Source organism: Eleutherodactylus coqui, chromosome 1, assembly GCF_035609145.1.
Source record: "Eleutherodactylus coqui strain aEleCoq1 chromosome 1, aEleCoq1.hap1, whole genome shotgun sequence".
Classification (NCBI taxonomy): domain Eukaryota; kingdom Metazoa; phylum Chordata; class Amphibia; order Anura; family Eleutherodactylidae; genus Eleutherodactylus; species Eleutherodactylus coqui.
This window is the reverse complement of record NC_089837.1, coordinates 526,302,115-526,322,696: the sequence shown is the minus strand read 5'-3', so window position 1 is coordinate 526,322,696 and position 20,582 is coordinate 526,302,115. Positions and strand designations below refer to the sequence as shown.

At 51.6% G+C, this 20,582-nt stretch overlaps 1 protein-coding gene across 4 annotated transcripts in view; it reads right to left on the bottom strand.

Annotated features, from left to right (window-relative positions):
- Positions 1-58: 58 nt before the first annotated feature.
- Positions 59-20,582, bottom strand: part of XRRA1 (X-ray radiation resistance associated 1) — a 55,476-nt gene continuing 34,952 nt past the window's right edge. For 2 of the 4 annotated variants that reach the window (XM_066588362.1, XM_066588359.1), the window contains exons 15-18: positions 20,137-20,317; positions 19,433-19,548; positions 1,471-1,576; positions 59-1,394 (exon numbers count right to left, since the gene is read on the bottom strand). In XM_066588362.1, the coding sequence (XP_066444459.1) occupies positions 1,180-1,394; positions 1,471-1,576; positions 19,433-19,548; positions 20,137-20,317 (618 nt within the window). In that variant the 3' untranslated portion in view covers positions 59-1,179. The remainder of the gene's footprint in view (positions 1,395-1,470; positions 1,577-19,432; positions 19,549-20,136; positions 20,318-20,582) is intronic. The other 2 variants (XM_066588361.1, XM_066588360.1) reach the window with 1 other exon arrangement.

The following is a 20,582-nucleotide window of genomic DNA, read 5'->3' as shown; positions in this document are numbered from 1 at the left end:
AATGTGTTGGAGATGTTACTGGCCGCACTCTGGGGGACATATAATGTGTTGTATACAGGACCTCCACCATTGTTCGGGGGGGTTGTATTTACGGCGGTCACCGGCTGACGTTCTCATCTGATCGGCGCCATTCCTGGTTTATTTTTTACTATTTCAGGACAAAAAACATCACATTTTTAAAGATCACAGACTGCCTGCATTGGGGGGTTCTGAGCCCCCGAAGATTGTTACTACCGGCGGCGGAGCGCTGGGGGGTTGCTGTCTGCGGGACGAGCGGCGGTTCTTGCAGGCTGCGGCTGCTTACATGGGGCTGCTGGACTGCTTTTTATTGTGCTACTTGGGAGGCGAACAAAAGAAAAATAATTTTACAGACTAATTCCAGCATCGTCACATTCTGTGCCATAAATACCTTATTTTCATTGTTTCGTTCCGTTTTGCTCGTTAATAACTGAAGTGCCGATTATTTAAAATCTATTTTGATATTTTATCCATTTAAAACAGGTTTTTTGGGGGGAAAATGCGAAGATATTTTTTTTTAAACTAGATTTTTTTCTTTCAATTAAACTTTATTTAACTTTGACACTTTTTTAGTCCCTTAAGGGGGCTTGGAGATGTGATCCCTATTATAATACACCGCATTACTTATGTACTGCATTCTACTGAGCCTATTAGACTCTGCTGGAGGCGGGTCTAACAGGTGGAGTTACATTGCAGACAGGGCGGCCTTCGTCACGCTTCGGGCTGGTCCCTGTGATCGCACTGCGGGGTGCTGACGGGTGATGGAGGGACGGATGGGCGGGGCCCATTAGTGCAGTTAGAGGATAGGCGTAGTTCAGTGATTAAACTGTTGTGGTAACATGAAAGCTGCACTGTGATTGGTTGCTGGGGTGACAACGGCCTCATACGGATCCGGGTGATTGTGTGTCCGCCTCGCGTTGCCTCCTGGCTGAGTGAGCACCATTTCTGTCCATCTTTCAGCTCCTACACAGTACACCGCCTCTCCGGGCGCACAGACATGGCGGCGAATAACAAGCGAGGTGATGGGGGAAGATGTGGCTGTGTAGGAGGCAGCGAGTGGAGACCGCGCCGCTCTTGGACAGGACGCCGGCTCTGGAGGATCAGCAATGGAGGTGGCTCAACTGGAAAACGGGGTCAAAGATTTTGGCATTGGACCGCTCCTCAGATTTTCCCATTTGTTGCTCGCCTGTGGTCGTCGCCCGCTTTCCTCTGAGCCCGGAGTGGGGGCCGGGCGGGGGCCCGCAGGCCGCCCTCCACCTCCGACGCCCGTTTCATGACTTCCGCTTGGAAGAATTTATATTTCTTCTGTAATTCCTTCAGCAGCAGTTTTGCTTCTCTGTGCTCTTGGCTGGACCTGCACTCCTGTAAGGCGGAGCCTGCAGAGAGGAGGAGGCGGTCACTGACTACCTCAACAACAGTATCAGCATCATCTAATGTGCAATCATAACGTACCCAACGGGACCTCCAGCAGGTGGCGCCGCTGCTTCATCCTGCTCAACACTTCTGATGCTGCGTCCTGCTTACTCTTCCAAGACGGCAGGAAAACGTCTTTAACCAACTGAACGATTACAAGGAAAGGTGAACATTAGTAAAGGTCGGCAATCTGTAACCACTGCAGCAAATACAGACAGCCACTAGGGCGCAGCAGTGAGACGTGAGGACCTGCGGCGCTACCGTTAGACCAGATGTACACGAGCATAGCTGTTTTGCAAAATGTACAGTACTTTTTCAGAATAGTGAGTGCAGCTCTGGGGTATAATATAGGATGTAACTCAGGATCAGTACAGGATAAGTAATGTATGTACACAGTGACTCCACCAGCAGAATAGTGAGCACAGCTCTGGGGTATAATACAGGATGTAACTCAGGAGCAGTACAGGATAAGTAATGTATGTACACAGTGACTCCACCAGCAGAATAGTGAGTGCAGCTCTGGAGTATAATACAGGATGTAACTCAGGAGCAGTACAGGATAAGTAATGTATGTACACAGTGACTCCACCAGCAGAATAGTGAGTGCAGCTCTGGGGTATAATACAGGACGTATCTCAGCATCAGTACAGGATAAGTAATGTATGTATACAGTGACTCCACCAGCAGAATAGTGAGTGCAGCTCTGGAGTATAATACAGGATGTAACTCAGGAGCAGTACAGGATAAGTAATGTATGTACACAGCGACTCCACCAGCAGAATAGTGAGTGCAGCTCTGGGGTATAATACAGGATGTAACTCAGGAGCAGTACAGGATAAGTAATGTATGTACACAGTGACTCCACCAGCAGAATAGTGAGTGCAGCTCTGGAGTATAATACAGGATGTAACTCAGGAGCAGTACAGGATAAGTAATGTATGTACACAGTGACTCCACCAGCAGAATAGTGAGTGCAGCTCTGGAGTATAATACAGGATGTAACTCAGGAGCAGTACAGGATAAGTAATGTATGTACACAGTGACTCCACCAGCAGAATAGTGAGTGCATCTCTGGAGTAAGGCTGTGTGTTGGAGAGCTCTGCTGGTTCCAGGGTGTGGTCTGTTTCTTGGGTGGAGACCTTGCTGAGAGCCCAGGAACAAGTGCACGTTTCTGGGCTACATTTGCCATGGAGTGCCGTGCTTCCCCCCCTCGGCTTCGGTCGGGAGGGGGGAGGAATGAACCCCAGGAGGGGAGAGGATCCAGTCGGGGTGCAAGCAGTGTCACCCAGACTCCCCGAGAGGACATGGAGCACAGGAAGACCAGAAGCCAAACCAAAGGCAAGGTGAGTGCTGCAAAAGCACCTGCAAGTGTCAGCTGGGGAGAGCGCAAGAGGGGTGAGGCTGTGACTGCCATGGCGTCTCGGGTAGCCACCAATATAAAAGACTTTAAGGAGGTTGGTAGGCAGCTGCAGAAACACCGCAGGGAACTGCAGACTGCCCTCAGCGACCTAGATAAAGCCCCACGGGGAAGAAAAAAGATTACAGCAGCAGAAAGAGTTAAATCCTGCAAGGAGGCTGTGGACTTTTTCAAGGAGGAGAGATACAGGATACTCCAAGCCAGTGGCCCGTTTAAAGAAAAGCTCTTAAACGACGAGCGATTCTCCGGAATGGCGCACGCAAGCAGCGATAGCAGCTCAGACGAATCGGAGGACGCGCAGGATGGGATGCCACTATGCTCTGGGGAGCAGCCGTCCCTACAGCAGAGGAGAACTGCAGGGAGCAGCATTCCTGCTGAGCAGGTTAGCCTGCCCCCCACATCGGAGGAGTCCAGCGCTGAGGACGCGGACGACGACAGCGACAGCAGCAGCGGTGAGGGGGCCCTCATCATGCAGCAAATCATGCTGCAGGAGTCCCCCGAAAGAATGCAGAACATGTATTTTGGTGACGACATGCCTGAAGGAACATCTGTGGGCAAAAAGAAAAGAGGAAAAAAGATGAAGACCACCGTGCAGGAGAGGTTTGTGTATGTCACCAAGCACTCCGGTCCGGCTGCAAAGTCAGATCGGGGTGCTAGCCCTGGTATACCCCTAGTCCCGGGCTCTGCAGTGGGTCCGGTGCAGGGGACTGGGGAAGAGAGGGTTAATGCGGCCCAAAACTCCATTTCTGCTTGTGCCAGTAGTGGGAATGGAGGCAATAAGGAGGCAGAGAAGGTCCGTGGGAAAGATGGAATGAGGGGTCGCGGCCAATCCGGAGGTGCTGGTGCTGATGGTTGCCCTCCAGTGGGAGGGGGGGGCAGTCCGGCATCAGGTTCCACCAGTGGCGGCTTGGCTGTCCCTCCTGTGTCCCTAAAACGCCTGTCAGGTGTAGAGGGGGCGCAGTGGGTGGTGGCCAAGTCAGCCGATCCTCCCACCCATCATGATGGTAACGTCATAACAAATAAGCAGGTAAAAAGAACTGCAAGTCCCAGAATGGCCGGGAAAATGGACGGAGCTAGAGCTGCAGGAACAGCTCCTACAGAGCATAATGTTGGACTTAAGGCTAACTCTTTCAGTGCTGGTCTCCAGCCTCATCCAGCTGGAAAGTGTAACATTAAGAAAAAAGGTGAAGCAGGTCCTGGTCCAACAAAAGGAAAATGTATGAATGATGTGAATGGGACAACCGTTAGTGCTACCGCTGCCCCTGCTCCCGCTTCCGCTCCCGCAGAGGCTTCGGGAGCTCAGGATGCCCCCAATCCCCTGGGAGGTATGACATCGGCTGTACAGGAGGGTGGGGCTTCGGGTAGTAGTCAGGGGATGGGCCAGGATCCAGTCACCCCTCCAGCGGCGACAACAGCTGGTAGAAGTTATGCCAGTGTCGCCGCTGGAGGGAGGGGGGATGCGTCCTCCTCGTCTTTGGGCTCTGGGGACGGCGTTTTGCAACAGCGCCTCCTGGAGGCCTTGAGGAGGGGGGAGAGCTCGATGAATGTAGGGGGCAGAGTTGTGGATTTGTCTCTCTGGGTGGAGAGACATGGTCTGGGTGCCTTCCGAGAACAAAGGGGGGAGACCGTCTGGTCCCTGCCGACAACCGGGCAGGACATTGGCCGTAGGAATGTGGCTCGTCTTCAGTGGAGAGGCAATGATGCATGCCCATCCAGGAGTAAGGTGGTGGAGCTTCTGCTGAAGATGGGTTTCAGGGCAAATGACATCTATGCCCTGATCCATCCTTACGGCACGTCTGAGTTCGACATCAGCTTTGCTCGCCCGGAGGGCCTGGAGCTCTTCTGGGGGAATTATGAGCTGATGAAGGACGAGCCCGGCTGGCGCGGTTTCGCTGCACAAGTGGTAACCCGCCAGACTGGAGTCAAGAGAGTGACCGTTTTGACTCGTAACGAGTCCCTCTCTTGTTATGATATCATGACTTGGATAAGTCGGTACGGAGAGGTGGTGGATATGCCCAATAAGAACCGGGACGAACACGGCATCTGGTCCGGAGCCTGGACGTTTATGGTGAAACTTAAGCGTTCAGGGAATTCGGTGGCCCACATACCATCCGCGGCCTTCCTTGGCAGGGATCGTATCTTGGCCTTCTACCAGGGGCAGCCGAAGCTCTGTCACAAGTGCGGCGACCCCACACATTTGAGTGCAGCCTGTAATGTCATCAAGTGCGCTCTGTGTGGCGAGGTAGGTCATCTTGCGGCATCTTGTACAGAGATTAGGTGTCACCTGTGTGGTGACCTCGGTCACCCTTTCAGTCGCTGTCCGCGCTCTTTCGCCAATGCGGTCAGGGCCCCAGCGGAGGAGAGCCATGAGGTTGCTTCTGCAGGGGAGGGGACCAGCAGAGGCGATGGAGCCCAGGAGCCAAGGAGGAACAAACATGCTGGGGCAGCCAAGCTAAGGCGCCAAGAGAAGCGCGGAAGGGGCAGGGAGCTGGTGGAAACCCAGGTGGCAGGTGGGTCAATGCTGGCCCCTGCTCCAGACGCAAATCATGTGGCTGAGGCTCCAGGGGACAGGGAGCTGAATGAGGAGGTCAGGAGGATCCAAAGGGAAGAGGACGCCACTTATTCAGATTCTTCCCACTATGAAAGTGTGGGTGAGGGCAAGGATGAGTGGCAAAAGAAAAAGCGCAAGCAGGGCTCCAAGAAAATGAAAAAAAGGGAAGGGAAATCTTCCCGTGCAACGGGCCAGGTGCAGGAAGGCAATCCAAACTCTCCTCTTGTTGGGCTCTCCAACAGGTACCAAGCTCTCTCGTCCTCGGAGGAGGCAGAGGTGTCCAGGACAAGCGTGGGGCCTACAGGGGGTGCTGAGCCTTCCTCTTGTGGGGGTTTGGTGACCTCCAGGGGGAGGGCTGGCCCAGAGCCCAGTGGCAAGGAGGACGAGGTTGAGGAGCCCCTTGCCATGGACCTTTCAGTGTCCAAGAAACGTGGCAAGGGGTCATCCTCAGACCCTGATGAGAAGGGGGGTGGGAAGAAGAAAGCCATCTAACTCGATCACCAATGATGGCGGCACCCACTCCGTTGACACTGGCATCCATTAATGTTGCCAGCATTAAATCTGATATGGCTAGATTTGCGGCCTTTGATTTTCTCGGCCGCGTTGAAGCCGACATTTTGTTTTTGCAAGAGACCAGGCTGCCAAATTTGGCAGCTGTGCATAAGGCAAGGAGGGAATGGAGGTCTGGTCAATCTTACTGGTCTCTTGCGGCCGAGCCATATAGCGGAGTGGCGGTACTTTTTACCGCAGCGGTTGAATGCCGACGGGTTATCGAGTTAGAAATAGGGAGGTGCCTGATCCTGGATGTTCTCATGAAGGGACAAGAGCTTCGGCTAATCAACATCTACGGTCCCCAAACCAAGCGGGACCGCAAGGATCTCTTTATGAGGATCAAGCCGTACCTTTTTACCAGTCGGCAGGTGATCTTTGGGGGTGACTTTAACGCAGTCACGAGGACCCGTGACAGGGGAGGCTCCCTAGGCAAGCTGACTTATGATAGCGTCGCGCTTAATAGCATAGCTAGCGAAGCTCGCCTGGTGGATGTCCACATCCGGCACACCCCAGGCCACGCGGGTTTCACCTATTATAGAGGCGAGTGCAGGTCTAGAATAGACAGGTTTTATTTGAAGGAGGAAGCCATCTCTTCACCAGTATCTGTTGTTGAGGTGGAATTCTCTGACCACTGTCTGATTTTGTTTTCCCTGAATGTTGCAGAGACCCCCCGGATGGGTAGAGGCTTATGGAGGCTGAATTCATCACTCCTGGAGGAAGCAGAGATAAGACAGTCCTTTGAGGATTTTCTGCAGAGCCAGGTACCATTACTGGATCTTTGTAGCAGTAAGTCAGAGTGGTGGGAGATGCTCAAGATCAGGGCGGCGAGGTTCTTCCGCCAGCTCTCTAGCCTCAGGAGCCTGAGTAAGTACCGTCTTTATCAGGGCCTGAGGAGGAAACTCGAACATCTCGTCTCGACTGGAGGTAGCCGCGAGGAGATCTCCAGAGTGAAGTCTTTGCTCAAAGGGTGCCAGTATAATAGGCACGCATCTTTGGTTTTTGAGAGGGACTTCGGGAAGTACCACTCACCTGACCCTTACAGAAACTGCAAGATGTCAGTGAATCGTAAAGTTGTCACGGGACTGATCGACGGTACGGGATCTCTGAACAGGTCCAGATCAGGGATTCTGGAAGTCATCAGATCCTTCTACTCGCACCTTTTGAGAAAGAGGGATCTAGATCGAGATGTGATGTCGGCTTTCCTGGCTGAAGCTGTTCCTGAGCCAGGGGATGACCTCTCCCTTAATGTTTTGACAGAGGAGATCAACATAGAGGAAGTTAAACTGGCGATTGATGGGCTTGCGCTCAAAAAATCGCCAGGACCGGATGGCTTAACATCTGAGTACTATAAGACCTTTAAGGACCTCTTGAGTCCCCTCTTGACTGAGGTTTTCAATGAGTGTCTTTCCTCGGACGCTCTCCCAAAGTCAATGAGGAGGTCAGCTTTGATCCTTCTGTCAAAGGGTAAAGACTCGAGCCGTATTGAGAACTGGCGTCCCATAGCGCTTCTCAATACGGACAGGAAGGTTCTGGCAAAAGTGCTGTTTAATCGGCTGGTCAAGTTTGCACCCCGGCTCCTCTCGGGCGCCCAGCATTGCTCTGTTCCAGGCCGTAGCACCTTTAGTGCTGTTCTAGGTGTCCGGGAGGCAGTGGAGCAGGGTAGGGCTGGTCACTGGGAGGGGTACCTGCTGTCCTTGGATCAGGCCAAAGCGTTTGATCGGGTTAATCACGAGTACCTCTGGTCTGTTCTTCTGAGATATGGCCTGCCAGTGGGGTTTGTCAATTGGCTCAAGACATTGTACGTAGGGGCTGAGACTTTCCCGCTAGTGAACGGTTGGGTCGGCCACCCATTTGAGGTTGGGTCTGGCGTCCGTCAGGGTTGTCCTCTGAGCCCCTTGCTGTACGTGTTTGCCATTGATCCTTTCCTTAGGATGATTGATGGTGGGCCTATGGCGGGGGTCGGGATGGATCGGACGGTGCCGGAGGCCGCCCTCAGGGTGGCAGCGTACGCTGATGACGTCACCGTCTTTGTGTCCTCGAGGGGGGAGGCAGAGTACGTGATGGCAGAGGTGGATCGCTACTCGGAAGCATCCGGGTCCGGCATCAACTGGGATAAGTGCGAAAGTCTCTGGTTAGGAAGGGGAGATCCTACATTTAGTCTCCCGGACACCCTTCCAGTGCCCCAGGACTCGGCTAAAGTTCTCGGCATCAAATTTGGCCGGGGAGATTACCCCATGCAAAATTGGGTGGTCAGGCTCGATGGTGCCACTCAGAAGGTGGCCCAGTGGAAGGGTTGGTCTTTGACCCTTCGGGAAAGGGTTAACCTGATCAAAACATACCTGCTCCCTTTATTCATCTACCTGGGCAGCGTATGCATTTTGCCAGAACCTCTCTGGACCCGGGTCTACAACCTGTTCTTCCTAATGTTGTGGGGGAACAGGTTGAACCTAATTAGGAGAGATGTCACATATCGCACGAGGAGTCTAGGGGGGTTATCTATGGTCAACCCCGTGGTGTTTCTCGTAAACACCTTTGTTAAGATCAATATAGGCAACCTCTGGCAAGAGAGGGCTCCTCCGTGGGTATTCTCCTGTTGGGGATGGCTTCGGCCTTTCTTCCAGGAATGGGAGACAGGAGGGCGAGTGAAGGATCTTCGCACGCCGCACGGGCATCTTCCGGCTTACGCTACCTTGGTTCTGAAGATGATACGTCGGTGGGGTCTGGGGATGTGGGAGATCAGAACTCTGTCGAGGAAACTCCTCGATAAGAGGGTTCTGTTGACCCATTTCCAGAAGCCCCTGGCGCTCAAGGACTGCCCAAGTCGGGACCTGGAGGGAGGGTTACGTTTATTGAATTCTGACAGGATCCCCTTGAAGTTTTGGGACTTGACTTGGCGCTGTTTTCACGGGAGACTGTATGTAAGGGGCAACTTGAAGAGCAGGCCTCTGGTGGATAGGGGTTGTCCCCGCCAGGAGTGCAGCGATGTGCTGGAAAGCATGGAGCATTTCCTGCTTCAGTGTCCTTTTAATACAGAGGTGTACAATCGGGTGGGAGCCTCCATTGGTTGGCCCAGGTTGGCACGCCTCTCGTATGCGGAATGGGTCTATGGGGCATTCGGGGACCTTGGTGGCAGGGACCGGTGCACTTTATTCTTAGTCAGCCTAGTGGTCAGGTTTCACATTTGGAACGCACGGTGTCTAGTTTCGACGGAAGAGAAAATCCTCCCCGTGGATGAGGTGAATAGAAACATCCTTGGTGACCTGGTGAAGGTGCGCTCTCTGGATTATGAGAGGTTGGGCACGACTAAGGCCTCTCTCCTATGGAGAGGGTTTGTATTTCGTTAGGGACAGTCTTCTTATTGTTAGGGTCTTTGTAGGGACAGAATAGGGAGAGGTAGGGACAGTTTCTCTGAGGGTAAGTTTTAGGGAAGGAGTAGGGACATTGTAGGGACAGATTAACTATAGGGATAGTTTTTCTCTATTTGGTCGGTGCCCGGCTTATCATATCCAGTCCTGGTGGAGGGCTGTGTGTGACACTAGTAGAGTTTTTGTTTTCGGTCAAAGATCAGGTATGTACGGCTGCAGGTAACTGAACCTTAGGCTTTCGGGTATTAATATGTAGTGTTGGTTTGTAGTTGTGTTGTATAAGATATGTTATATGTTTTGTTTTGTATATAGGGCTAGGGGTTATAGATAGGTTGGGTGGGGGCTTATTGGGGGGAGGGGGGGGGGGGGATTTATGCCTCAGCCGTAGCTTGACACGTCCCGGACAATGAACACTGGGCACGGACTGTTGGTGCGGGCGTGGCCCTCAGGCTGCGGCGGGCAGGGTGTGTGTATGCGGTGCAGCTCGGCTCGTCCTGGACATAGACATTGAGCACGGACTTGGGATGCAGGCGTGGCTCCCAGGCTGCACCGTAGGGGGTTGTTTGGGGTGTGTGGTGGTTTGGTCTGGATATAGGGTTAGTTTAGGATTATGTAAGGTTTTATTCTTTAGGTGGTGGGCATTATAAAAAAACAAAAAAAAAAAAAAAAAAAAATTTTTTTAAATATATATATATATAGAAAAAAAAAAGGTATTGCGTTGTTCTTATTATTACTTTTGTTATTGTTTGCATTATTGTTATTATATAATTGCTTCGGTTATTAGTCGTTTTCTTTCTTCTTTTTTTGGGATCTCAGGCTGGATCCTGTGAGTTAAGGATGTTTTCTTACATGTGTTATATGTAGTATGTAGCGTATATGTATTGGTGAGGATGAGTGAGTGTAGTTTTGGAGTGCAGGTTGGTGTAGTGTGCTGTGTAGTATTGTTTGGACCAGATGGACCTTTTGCTTTTGTTCCTTTGTCCTGACGTAAGGCAAAGTACAGATAACACAAGTGATTTTGTTTTATGTTTGTCTTATGCCAAGTGAGCGATATTTATGTTCTGTTTATTGTTATGTTTTTCACTTTTATAATAAAAAAGATCTACAGGATGTAACTCAGGAGCAGTACAGGATAAGTAATGTATGTACACAGTGACTCCACCAGCAGAATAGTGAGTGCAGCTCTGGAGTATAATACAGGATGTAACTCAGGAGCAGTACAGGATAAGTAATGTATGTACACAGTGACTCCACCAGCAGAATAATGAGTGCAGCCCTGGGGTATAATACAGGATGTAACTCAGAATCAGTACAGGATAAGTAATGTATGTACACAGTGACTCCACCAGCAGAATAGTGAGTGCAGCTCTGGAGTATAATACAGGATGTAACTCAGGATCAGTACAGGATAAGTAATGTATGTACACAGTGACTCCACCAGCAGAATAGTGAGTGCATCTCTGGAGGAAGGCTGTGTGTTGGAGAGCTCTGCTGGTTCCAGGGTGTGGTCTGTTTCTTGGGTGGAGACCTTGCTGAGAGCCCAGGAACAAGTGCACGTTTCTGGGCTACATTTGCCATGGAATGCCGTGCTTCCCCCCTCCGGCTTCGGTCGAGAGGGGGGAGGAATGAACCCCAGGAGGGGAGAGGATCCAGTCGGGGTCCACGCAGCGTCACCCAGACTCCCCGGGAGGACGTGGATTATAGGAAAACCCGAAGCCAAACTAAAGCCAAGGTGAGTGCTGCAAAGGCACCCACAAGTGTCAGCTGGGGAGAGCGCAGCAAAGGTGAATCTGTTACTGCCATGGCATCTCGGATAGCTGCCAACATAAAAGACTATAAGGAGGTTGGTAGGCAGCTGCAGAAGTATCGCAGGGAACTGCAGACTGCCCTGAGCGATCTAGACAAAGCCCCACAGGGAAGAAAAAAGATTACAGCAGCAGAAAGAGTTAAAGCCTGCAAGGAGGCCGTGGATTACTACAAGGAGGAGAGATATAGAATACTCCAAGCCAGCGGCCCGTTTAAAGAGAAGCTCCTAAATGATGAGCGATTTGCTGGAATGGCGCATGTGAGCAGCGACAGCAGCTCTGATGAGTCAGAGGATCCACAGGAGGGGATGGCGATATGCTCTGGGGAGCAGCCGTCCCTACAGCAGAGGGGAACTGCAGGGAGCAGCATTCCTGCTGAGCAGGTTAGCCTGCCCCCCACATCGGAGGAGTCCAATGCTGAGGACGCGGACGACGACAGCGACAGCAGCAGCGGTGAGGGGGCCCTCATCATGCAGCAAATCATGCTGCAGGAGTCCCCAGAAAGAATGCACAATATGTACTTTGGTGACGACATGCCTGAAGGAACATCTGTGGGCAAAAAGAAAAGAGGAAAAAAGATGAAGACCACCGTGCAGGAGAGGTTTGTGTACGTCACCAAGCACTCCGGTCCGGCCGCAAAGTCAGATCGGGGTGCTAGCCCTGGTATACCCCTAGTCCCGGGCTCTGCAGTGGGTCCGGTGCAGGGGACTGGGGAAGAGAGGGTTAATGCGGCCCAAAACTCCATTTCTGCTTGTGCCAGTAGTGGGAATGGAGGCAATAAGGAGGCAGAGAAGGTCCGTGGGAAAGATGGAATGAGGGGTCACGGCCAATCCGGAGGTGCTGGTGCTGATGGTTGCCCTCCAGTGGGAGGGGGGGGCAGTCCGGCATCAGGTTCCACCAGTGGCGGCTTGGCTGTCCCTCCTGTGTCCCTAAAACGCCTGTCAGGTGTAGAGGGGGCGCAGTGGGTGGTGGCCAAGTCTGCCGATCCTCCCACCCATCATGATGGTAACGTCATAACAAATAAGCAGGTAAAAAGAACTGCAAGTCCCAGAATGGCCGGGAAAATGGACGGAGCTAGAGCTGCAGGAACAGCTCCTACAGAGCATAATGTTGGACTTAAGGCTAACTCTTTCAGTGCTGGTCTCCAGCCTCATCCAGCTGGAAAGTGTAACATTAAGAAAAAAGGTGAAGCAGGTCCTGGTCCAACAAAAGGGAAGAAATGTCTGAATGATGTGAATGGGACAACCGTTAGTGCTACCCCTGCTCCCGCTTCCGCTCCCGCAGAGGCTTCGGGAGCTCAGGATGCCCCCAATCCCCCGGGAGGTATGACATCGGCTGTACAGGAGGGTGGGGCTTCGGGTAGTAGTCAGGGGATGGGCCAGGATCCAGTCACCCCTCCAGCGGCGACAACAGCTGGTAGAAGTTATGCCAGTGTCGCCGCTGGAGGGAGGGGGGGGATGCGTCCTCCTCGTCTTTGGGCTCTGGGGACGGCGTTTTGCAACAGCGCCTCCTGGAGGCCTTGAGGAGGGGGGAGAGCTCGATGAATGTAGGGGGCAGAGTTGTGGATTTGTCTCTCTGGGTGGAGAGACATGGTCTTGGTGCCTTCCGAGAACAAAGGGGGGAGACCGTCTGGTCCCTGCCGACAACCGGGCAGGACATTGGCCGTAGGAATGTGGCTCGTCTTCAGTGGAGAGGCAATGACGCGTGCCCATCCAGGAGTAAGGTGGTGGAGCTTCTGCTGAAGATGGGTTTCAGGGCAAATGACATCTATGCCCTGATCCATCCTTACGGCACGTCTGAGTTCGACATCAGCTTTGCTCGCCCGGAGGGCCTGGAGCTCTTCTGGGGGAATTATGAGCTGATGAAGGACGAGCCCGGCTGGCGCGGTTTCGCTGCACAAGTGGTAACCCGCCAGACTGGAGTCAAGAGAGTGACCGTTTTGACTCGTAACGAGTCCCTCTCTTGTTATGATATCATGACTTGGATAAGTCGGTACGGAGAGGTGGTGGATATGCCCAATAAGAACCGGGACGAGCACGGCATCTGGTCCGGAGCCTGGACGTTTATGGTAAAACTTAAGCGTTCAGGGAATTCGGTGGCCCACATACCATCCGCGGCCTTCCTTGGCAGGGATCGTATCTTGGCCTTCTACCAGGGGCAGCCGAAGCTCTGTCACAAGTGCGGCGACCCCACACATTTGAGTGCAGCCTGTAATGTCATCAAGTGCGCTCTGTGTGGCGAGGTAGGTCATCTTGCGGCATCTTGTACAGAGATTAGGTGTCACCTGTGTGGTGACCTCGGTCACCCATTCAGTCGCTGTCCGCGCTCTTTCGCCAATGCGGTCAGGGCCCCAGCGGAGGAGAGCCATGAGGTTGCTTCTGCAGGGGAGGGGACCAGCAGAGGCGATGGAGCCCAGGAGCCAAGGAGGAACAAACATGCTGGGGCAGCCAAGCTAAGGCGCCAAGAGAAGCGCGGAAGGGGCAGGGAGCTGGTGGAAACCCAGGTGGCAGGTGGGTCAATGCTGGCCCCTGCTCCCGACGCAAATCATGTGGCTGAGGCTCCAGGGGACAGGGAGCTGGATGAGGAGGTCCGGAGGATCCAAAGAGAAGAGGATGCCACTTATTCAGATTCTTCCCACTATGAAAGTGTGGGTGAGGGCAAGGATGAGTGGCAAAAGAAAAAGCGCAAGCAGGGCTCCAAGAAAATGAAAAAAAGGGAAGGGAAATCTTCCCCTGCAACGGGCCAGGTGCAGGAAGGCAATCCAAACTCTCCTCTTGTTGGGCTCTCCAACAGGTACCAAGCTCTCTCGTCCTCGGAGGAGGCAGAGGTGTCCAGGACAAGCGTGGGGCCTACAGGGGGTGCTGAGCCTTCCTCTTGTGGGGGTTTGGTGACCTCCAGGGGGAGGGCTGGCCCAGAGCCCAGTGGCAAGGAGGACGAGGTTGAGGAGCCCCTTGCCATGGACCTTTCAGTGTCCAAGAAACGTGGCAAGGGGTCATCCTCAGACCCTGATGAGAAGGGGGGTGGGAAGAAGAAAGCCATCTAACTCGATCACCAATGATGGCGGCACCCACTCCGTTGACGCTGGCATCCATTAATGTTGCCAGCATTAAATCTGATATGGCTAGATTTGCGGCCTTTGATTTTCTCGGCCGCGTTGAAGCCGACATTTTGTTTTTGCAAGAGACCAGGCTGCCAAATTTGGCAGCTGTGCATAAGGCAAGGAGGGAATGGAGGTCTGGTCCATCTTACTGGTCTCTTGCGGCCGAGCCATATAGCGGAGTGGCGGTACTTTTTACCGCAGCGGTTGAATGCCGACGGGTTATCGAGTTAGAAATAGGGAGGTGCCTGATCCTGGATGTTCTCATGAAGGGACAAGAGCTTTGGCTAATCAACATCTACGGTCCCCAAACCAAGCGGGACCGCAAGGATCTCTTTATGAGGATCAAGCCGTACCTTTTTACCAGTCGGCAGGTGATCTTTGGGGGTGACTTTAACGCAGTCACGAGGACCCGTGACAGGGGAGGCTCCCTAGGCAAGCTGACTTATGATAGCGTCGCGCTTAATAGCATAGCTAGCGAAGCTCGCCTGGTGGATGTCCACATCCGGCACACCCCAGGCCACGCGGGTTTCACCTATTATAGAGGCGAGTGCAGGTCTAGAATAGACAGGTTTTATTTGAAGGAGGAAGCCATCTCTTCACCAGTATCTGTTGTTGAGGTGGAATTCTCTGACCACTGTCTGATTTTGTTTTCCCTGAATGTTGCAGAGACCCCCCGGATGGGTAGAGGCTTATGGAGGCTGAATTCATCACTCCTGGAGGAAGCAGAGATAAGACAGTCCTTTGAGGATTTTCTGCAGAGCCAGGTACCATTACTGGATCTTTGTAGCAGTAAGTCAGAGTGGTGGGAGATGCTCAAGATCAGGGCGGCGAGGTTCTTCCGCCAGCTCTCTAGCCTCAGGAGCCTGAGTAAGTACCGTCTTTATCAGGGCCTGAGGAGGAAACTCGAACATCTCGTCTCGACTGGAGGTAGCCGCGAGGAGATCTCCAGAGTGAAGTCTTTGCTCAAAGGGTGTCAGTATAATAGGCACGCATCTTTGGTTTTTGAGAGGGACTTCGGGAAGTACCACTCACCTGACCCTTACAGAAACTGCAAGATGTCAGTGAATCGTAAAGTTGTCACTGGACTGATCGACGGTACGGGATCTCTGAACAGGTCCAGATCAGGGATTCTGGAAGTCATCAGATCCTTCTACTCGCACCTTTTGAGAAAGAGGGATCTAGATCGAGATGTGATGTCGGCTTTCCTGGCTGAAGCTGTTCCTGAGCCAGGGGATGACATCTCCCTTAATGTTTTGACAGAGGAGATCAACATAGAGGAAGTTAAACTGGCGATTGATGGGCTTGCGCTCAAAAAATCGCCAGGACCGGATGGCTTAACATCTGAGTACTATAAGACCTTTAAGGACCTCTTGAGTCCCCTCTTGACTGAGGTTTTCAATGAGTGTCTTTCCTCGGACACTCTCCCAAAGTCAATGAGGAGGTCGGCTTTGATCCTTCTGTCAAAGGGTAAAGACTCGAGCCGTATTGAGAACTGGCGTCCCATAGCGCTTCTCAATACGGACAGGAAGGTTCTGGCAAAAGTGCTGTTTAATCGGCTGGTCAAGTTTGCACCCCGGCTCCTCTCGGGCGCCCAGCATTGCTCTGTTCCAGGCCGTAGCACCTTTAGTGCTGTTCTAGGTGTCCGGGAGGCAGTGGAGCAGGGTAGGGCTGGTCACTGGGAGGGGTACCTGCTGTCCTTGGATCAGGCCAAAGCGTTTGATCGGGTTAATCACGAGTACCTCTGGTCTGTTCTTCTGAGATATGGCCTGCCAGTGGGGTTTGTCAATTGGCTCAAGACATTGTACGTAGGGGCTGAGACTTTCCCGCTAGTGAACGGTTGGGTCGGCCACCCATTTGAGGTTGGGTCTGGCGTCCGTCAGGGTTGTCCTCTGAGCCCCTTGCTGTACGTGTTTGCCATTGATCCTTTCCTTAGGATGATTGATGGTGGGCCTATGGCGGGGGTCGGGATGGATCGGGCGGTGCCGGAAGCCGCCCTCAGGGTGGCAGCGTACGCTGATGACGTCACCGTCTTTGTTTCCTCGAGGGGGGAGGCAGAGTACGTGATGGCAGAGGTGGATCGCTACTCGGAAGCATCCGGGTCCGGCATCAACTGGGATAAGTGCGAAAGTCTCTGGTTAGGAAGGGGAGATCCTACATTTAGTCTCCCAGACACCCTTCCAGTGCCCCAGGACTCGGCTAAAGTTCTCGGCATCAAATTTGACCGGGGAGATTACCCCATGCAAAATTGGGTGGTCAGGCTCAATGGTGCCACTCAGAAGGTGGCCCAGTGGAAGGGTTGGTCCTTGACCCTTCGGGAAAGGGTTAACCTGATCAAAACATACCTGCTCCCTTTATTCATCTACCTGGGCAGCGTATGCATTTTGCCAGAGCCTCTCTGGACCCGGGTCTACAACCTGTTCTTCCTAATGTTGTGGGGGAACAGGTTGAACCTAATTAGGAGAGATGTCACATATCGCACGAGGAGACTAGGGGGGTTATCTATGGTCAACCCCGTGGTGTTTCTCGTAAACACCTTTGTTAAGATCAATATAGGCAACCTCTGGCAAGAGAGGGCTCCTCCGTGGGTATTCTCCTGTTGGGGATGGCTTCGACCTTTCTTCCAGGAATGGGAGACAGGAGGGCGAGTGAAGGATCTTCGCACGCCGCACGGGCATCTTCCGGCTTATGCTACCGTGGTTCTGAAGATGATACGTCGGTGGGGTCTGGGGATGTGGGAGATCAGAACTCTGTCAAGGAAACTCCTCGATAAGAGGGTTCTGTTGACCCATTTCCAGAAGCCCCTGGCGCTCAAGGACTGCCCAAGTCGGGACCTGGAGGGAGGGTTACGTTTATTGAATTCTGACAGGATCCCCTTGAAGTTTTGGGACTTGACTTGGCGCTGTTTCCACGGGAGACTGTATGTAAGGGGCAACTTGAAGAGCAGGCCTCTGGTGGATAGGGGTTGCCCCCGCCAGGAGTGCAGCAACGTACTGGAAAGCATGGAGCATTTCCTGCTTCAGTGTCCCTTTAATACAGAGGTGTACAAACGGGTGGGAGCCTCCATTGGTTGGCCCAGGTTGGCACGCCTCTCGTATGCGGAATGGGTCTATGGGGCATTCGGGGACCTTGGTGGCAGGGACCGGTGCACTTTATTCTTAGTCAGCCTAGTGGTCAGGTTTCACATTTGGAACGCACGGTGTCTAGTTTCGACGGAAGAGAAAATCCTCCCCGCGGATGAGGTGAATAGGAACATCCTGGGTGACCTGGTGAAGGTGCGCTCTCTGGATTATGAGAGGTTGGGCACGACTAAGGCCTCTCTCCTATGGAGAGGGTTTGTATTTCGTTAGGGACAGTCTTCTTATTGTTAGGGTCTTTGTAGGGACAGAATAGGGAGAGGTAGGGACAGTTTCTCTGAGGGTAAGTTTTAGGGAAGGAGTAGGGACATTGTAGGGACAGATTAACTATAGGGATAGTTTCTCTCTATTTGGTCGGTGGCCGGCTTATCATATCCAGTCCTGGTGGAGGGCTGAGTGTGACACTAGTAGAGTTTTTGTTTTCGGTCAAAGATGAGGTATGTACGGCTGCAGGTAACTGAGCCTTAGGCTTTCGGGTATTAATATGTAGTGTTGGTTTGTAGTTGTGTAATATAAGAGATGTTATATGTTTTGTTTTGTATATAGGGCTAGGGGTTATAGATAGGTTGGGTGGGGGTTTATTGGGGGGAGGGGGGGGGGGATTTATGCCTCAGCCGTAGCTTGACACGTCCCGGACAATGAACACTGGGCACGGACTGTTGGTGCGGGCGTGGCCCTCAGGCTGCGGCGGGCAGGGTGTGTGTATGCGGTGCAGCTCGGCTCGTCCTGGACATAGACATTGAGCACGGACTTGGGATGCAGGCGCGGCTCCCAGGCTGCACCGTAGGGGGTTGTTTGGGGTGTGTGGTGGTTTGGTCTGGGTATAGGGTTAGTTTAGGATTATGTAGGGTTTTATTCTTTAGGTGGTGGGCATTTAAAAAAAAAAAAAAAAGGTATTGGGTTGTTATTATTGTTATTATTATTACTTTTGTTATTGTTGTTTGCATTATTATTACATCATTGCTTCGGTTATTAGTCATATTTTCTTTCTTCTTTTGGGATTTCCGGCTGGATCCTGTGAGTTAGGGATGTTTTCTTACATGTGGGTATATTGTTATATGTAGTATGTAGTGTATATGTATTGGTGAGGATGAGTGAGTGTAGTTTTGGAGTGCAGGTTGGTGTAGTGTGCTGTGTGTATTATTTGGACCAGATGGACCTTTTGCTTTCGTTCCTTTGTCCTGAAGTAAGGCAAACGTACAGTTAATATAAGTGATGATTTGGTTTTGTTTTGGTTTTATGTTTATGCCAAGTGAGCGATATTTATGTTCTGTTTATTGTTATGTTTTTCACTTTTATAATAAAAAGATCTACAGGATGTAACTCAGGATCAGTACAGGATAAGTAATGTATGTATACAGTGACTCCACCAGCAGAATAGTGAGCACAGCTCTGGAGTATAATACAGGATGTACAGTAACTCAGGTCAGTACAGGATAATTTATGTATTTGCACAGTGACTCCACCAGCAGAATAGTGAGTGCAGCTCTGGAGGATAATACAGGATAAGTAATGTATGTACACAGTGACTCCACCAGCAGAATAGTGAGTGCAGCTCTGGAGTATAATACAGGATGTAAATCAGGAGCAGTACAGGATAAGTAATGTATGTGCACAGTGACTCCACCAGCAGAATAGTGAGTGCAGCTCTGGAGTATAATACAGGATGTAAATCAGGAGCAGTACAGGATAAGTAATGTGTGTACACAGTGACTCCACCAGCAGAATAGTGAGTGCAGCTCTGGAGTATAATACAAGATGTAAATCAGGAGCAGTACAGGATAAGTAATGTATGTGCACAGTGACTCCACCAGCAGAATAGTGAGTGCAGCTCTGGAGGATAATATAGGATGTAAGTCAGGATCCGTACAGGATAATGTACACAGTGACTCCACCAGCAGAACAGTGAGTGCAGCTCTGGAGGATAATGCAGGTGTAGCTTAGGATGAGTACAGGATAAGTAATGTTGTGTGTCTGCTTAATGTAGTTTAGTTCAACCCATGTCCTATAAAATGGTGATCAGCGGTGTCTACCAGCTGCTTATCTCCCTCTTACTGCTATATGCATGAACACTTACCTTGCTCTCTTGGGGGACATATGGCTTCTGGACACTGTGAAGTTTGGGTTTGTAGTCCCTATATACGAGCAGACGCCTGAGGGCGTACTCCAGGGCCCGCACGTTGTTCTGTATACCTGTAAGGTTTGGGCAGGTAACTATGATGCACCCTACATACAGACATCACAGCTGGAAGTCACACTAAACATCCTTTACCTTTCAAAAGTGGCAAAAGAAGCGCAAAATGGCCAAAAACTCGCATGTCATTGAGCAAACGTGGCGTGCATCATAATGTGTGACTTTGTGCCAGAAAATCACTATAAAGCCTTTAACCCCTTCACAACCTAATAGAACTTTATGTTGTGCGACTGTGAAGGGTGTAGAGAGCCGAGTCCGCTCCATACCCGGCAGCTACCACCGACTTCTGACAGCCGCCAGTAACTGCAGTGATGAAAGTTAACTCTGACAGTTAGCGGTAGTTAAGGGTTTAGATGCCACGCTCACAGCTGAGCACATATATAATAGTCAGAGGGTGTAAACAAGTCGTCCTACGGCTGTCAATGGAAAACTTAAAAAGTTATAGTTCTTGGAAGGCGGGGCTAAAAAAAACACATATTTAAAAAAATGAAATATCTTTGTTCCTGAAGGGGTTAATATTTCCCCCTGCTGTCCTTCTAGTGACATCTGCCTGACCGGAGTCACTACGCCGCCCATCCATCACTCACCCACAGGTTCTATGAACGCAGGGTCTGTCCTAACGTCTAACAGCTCCTCATAACCTCTGAACTTCTCTGGGACCTTCTTAGATTCTGTCTTCCTGTCTGTTGCTGATTCTCGCTCTTCGGGGGCGGTCCTTGGGCTGCGGAGGCGGAGAGTCTCTGCAGGAGAATCTGGTATATTGTCCACCTAAAAACAACAAGGAACCATGGCAACCTCACACATGATGTAATGTATTAAATAGGAGTTGTCAAATTATAGACCACCACCACTCGTCTGATGTCCCTATAGGGTTCACTTACTTAATGGAGTTCTAGTGTATGTCACATAGACTCATTTATCCTATTGGTATCTGCCAGCATACAACCATCATCCTCCTCACAAACCTGCTGCAGGTTGTGATCTGCCTGAACAAGACTATGGCGGGACAGAATGCGAGAACTCAGCTGTCAAT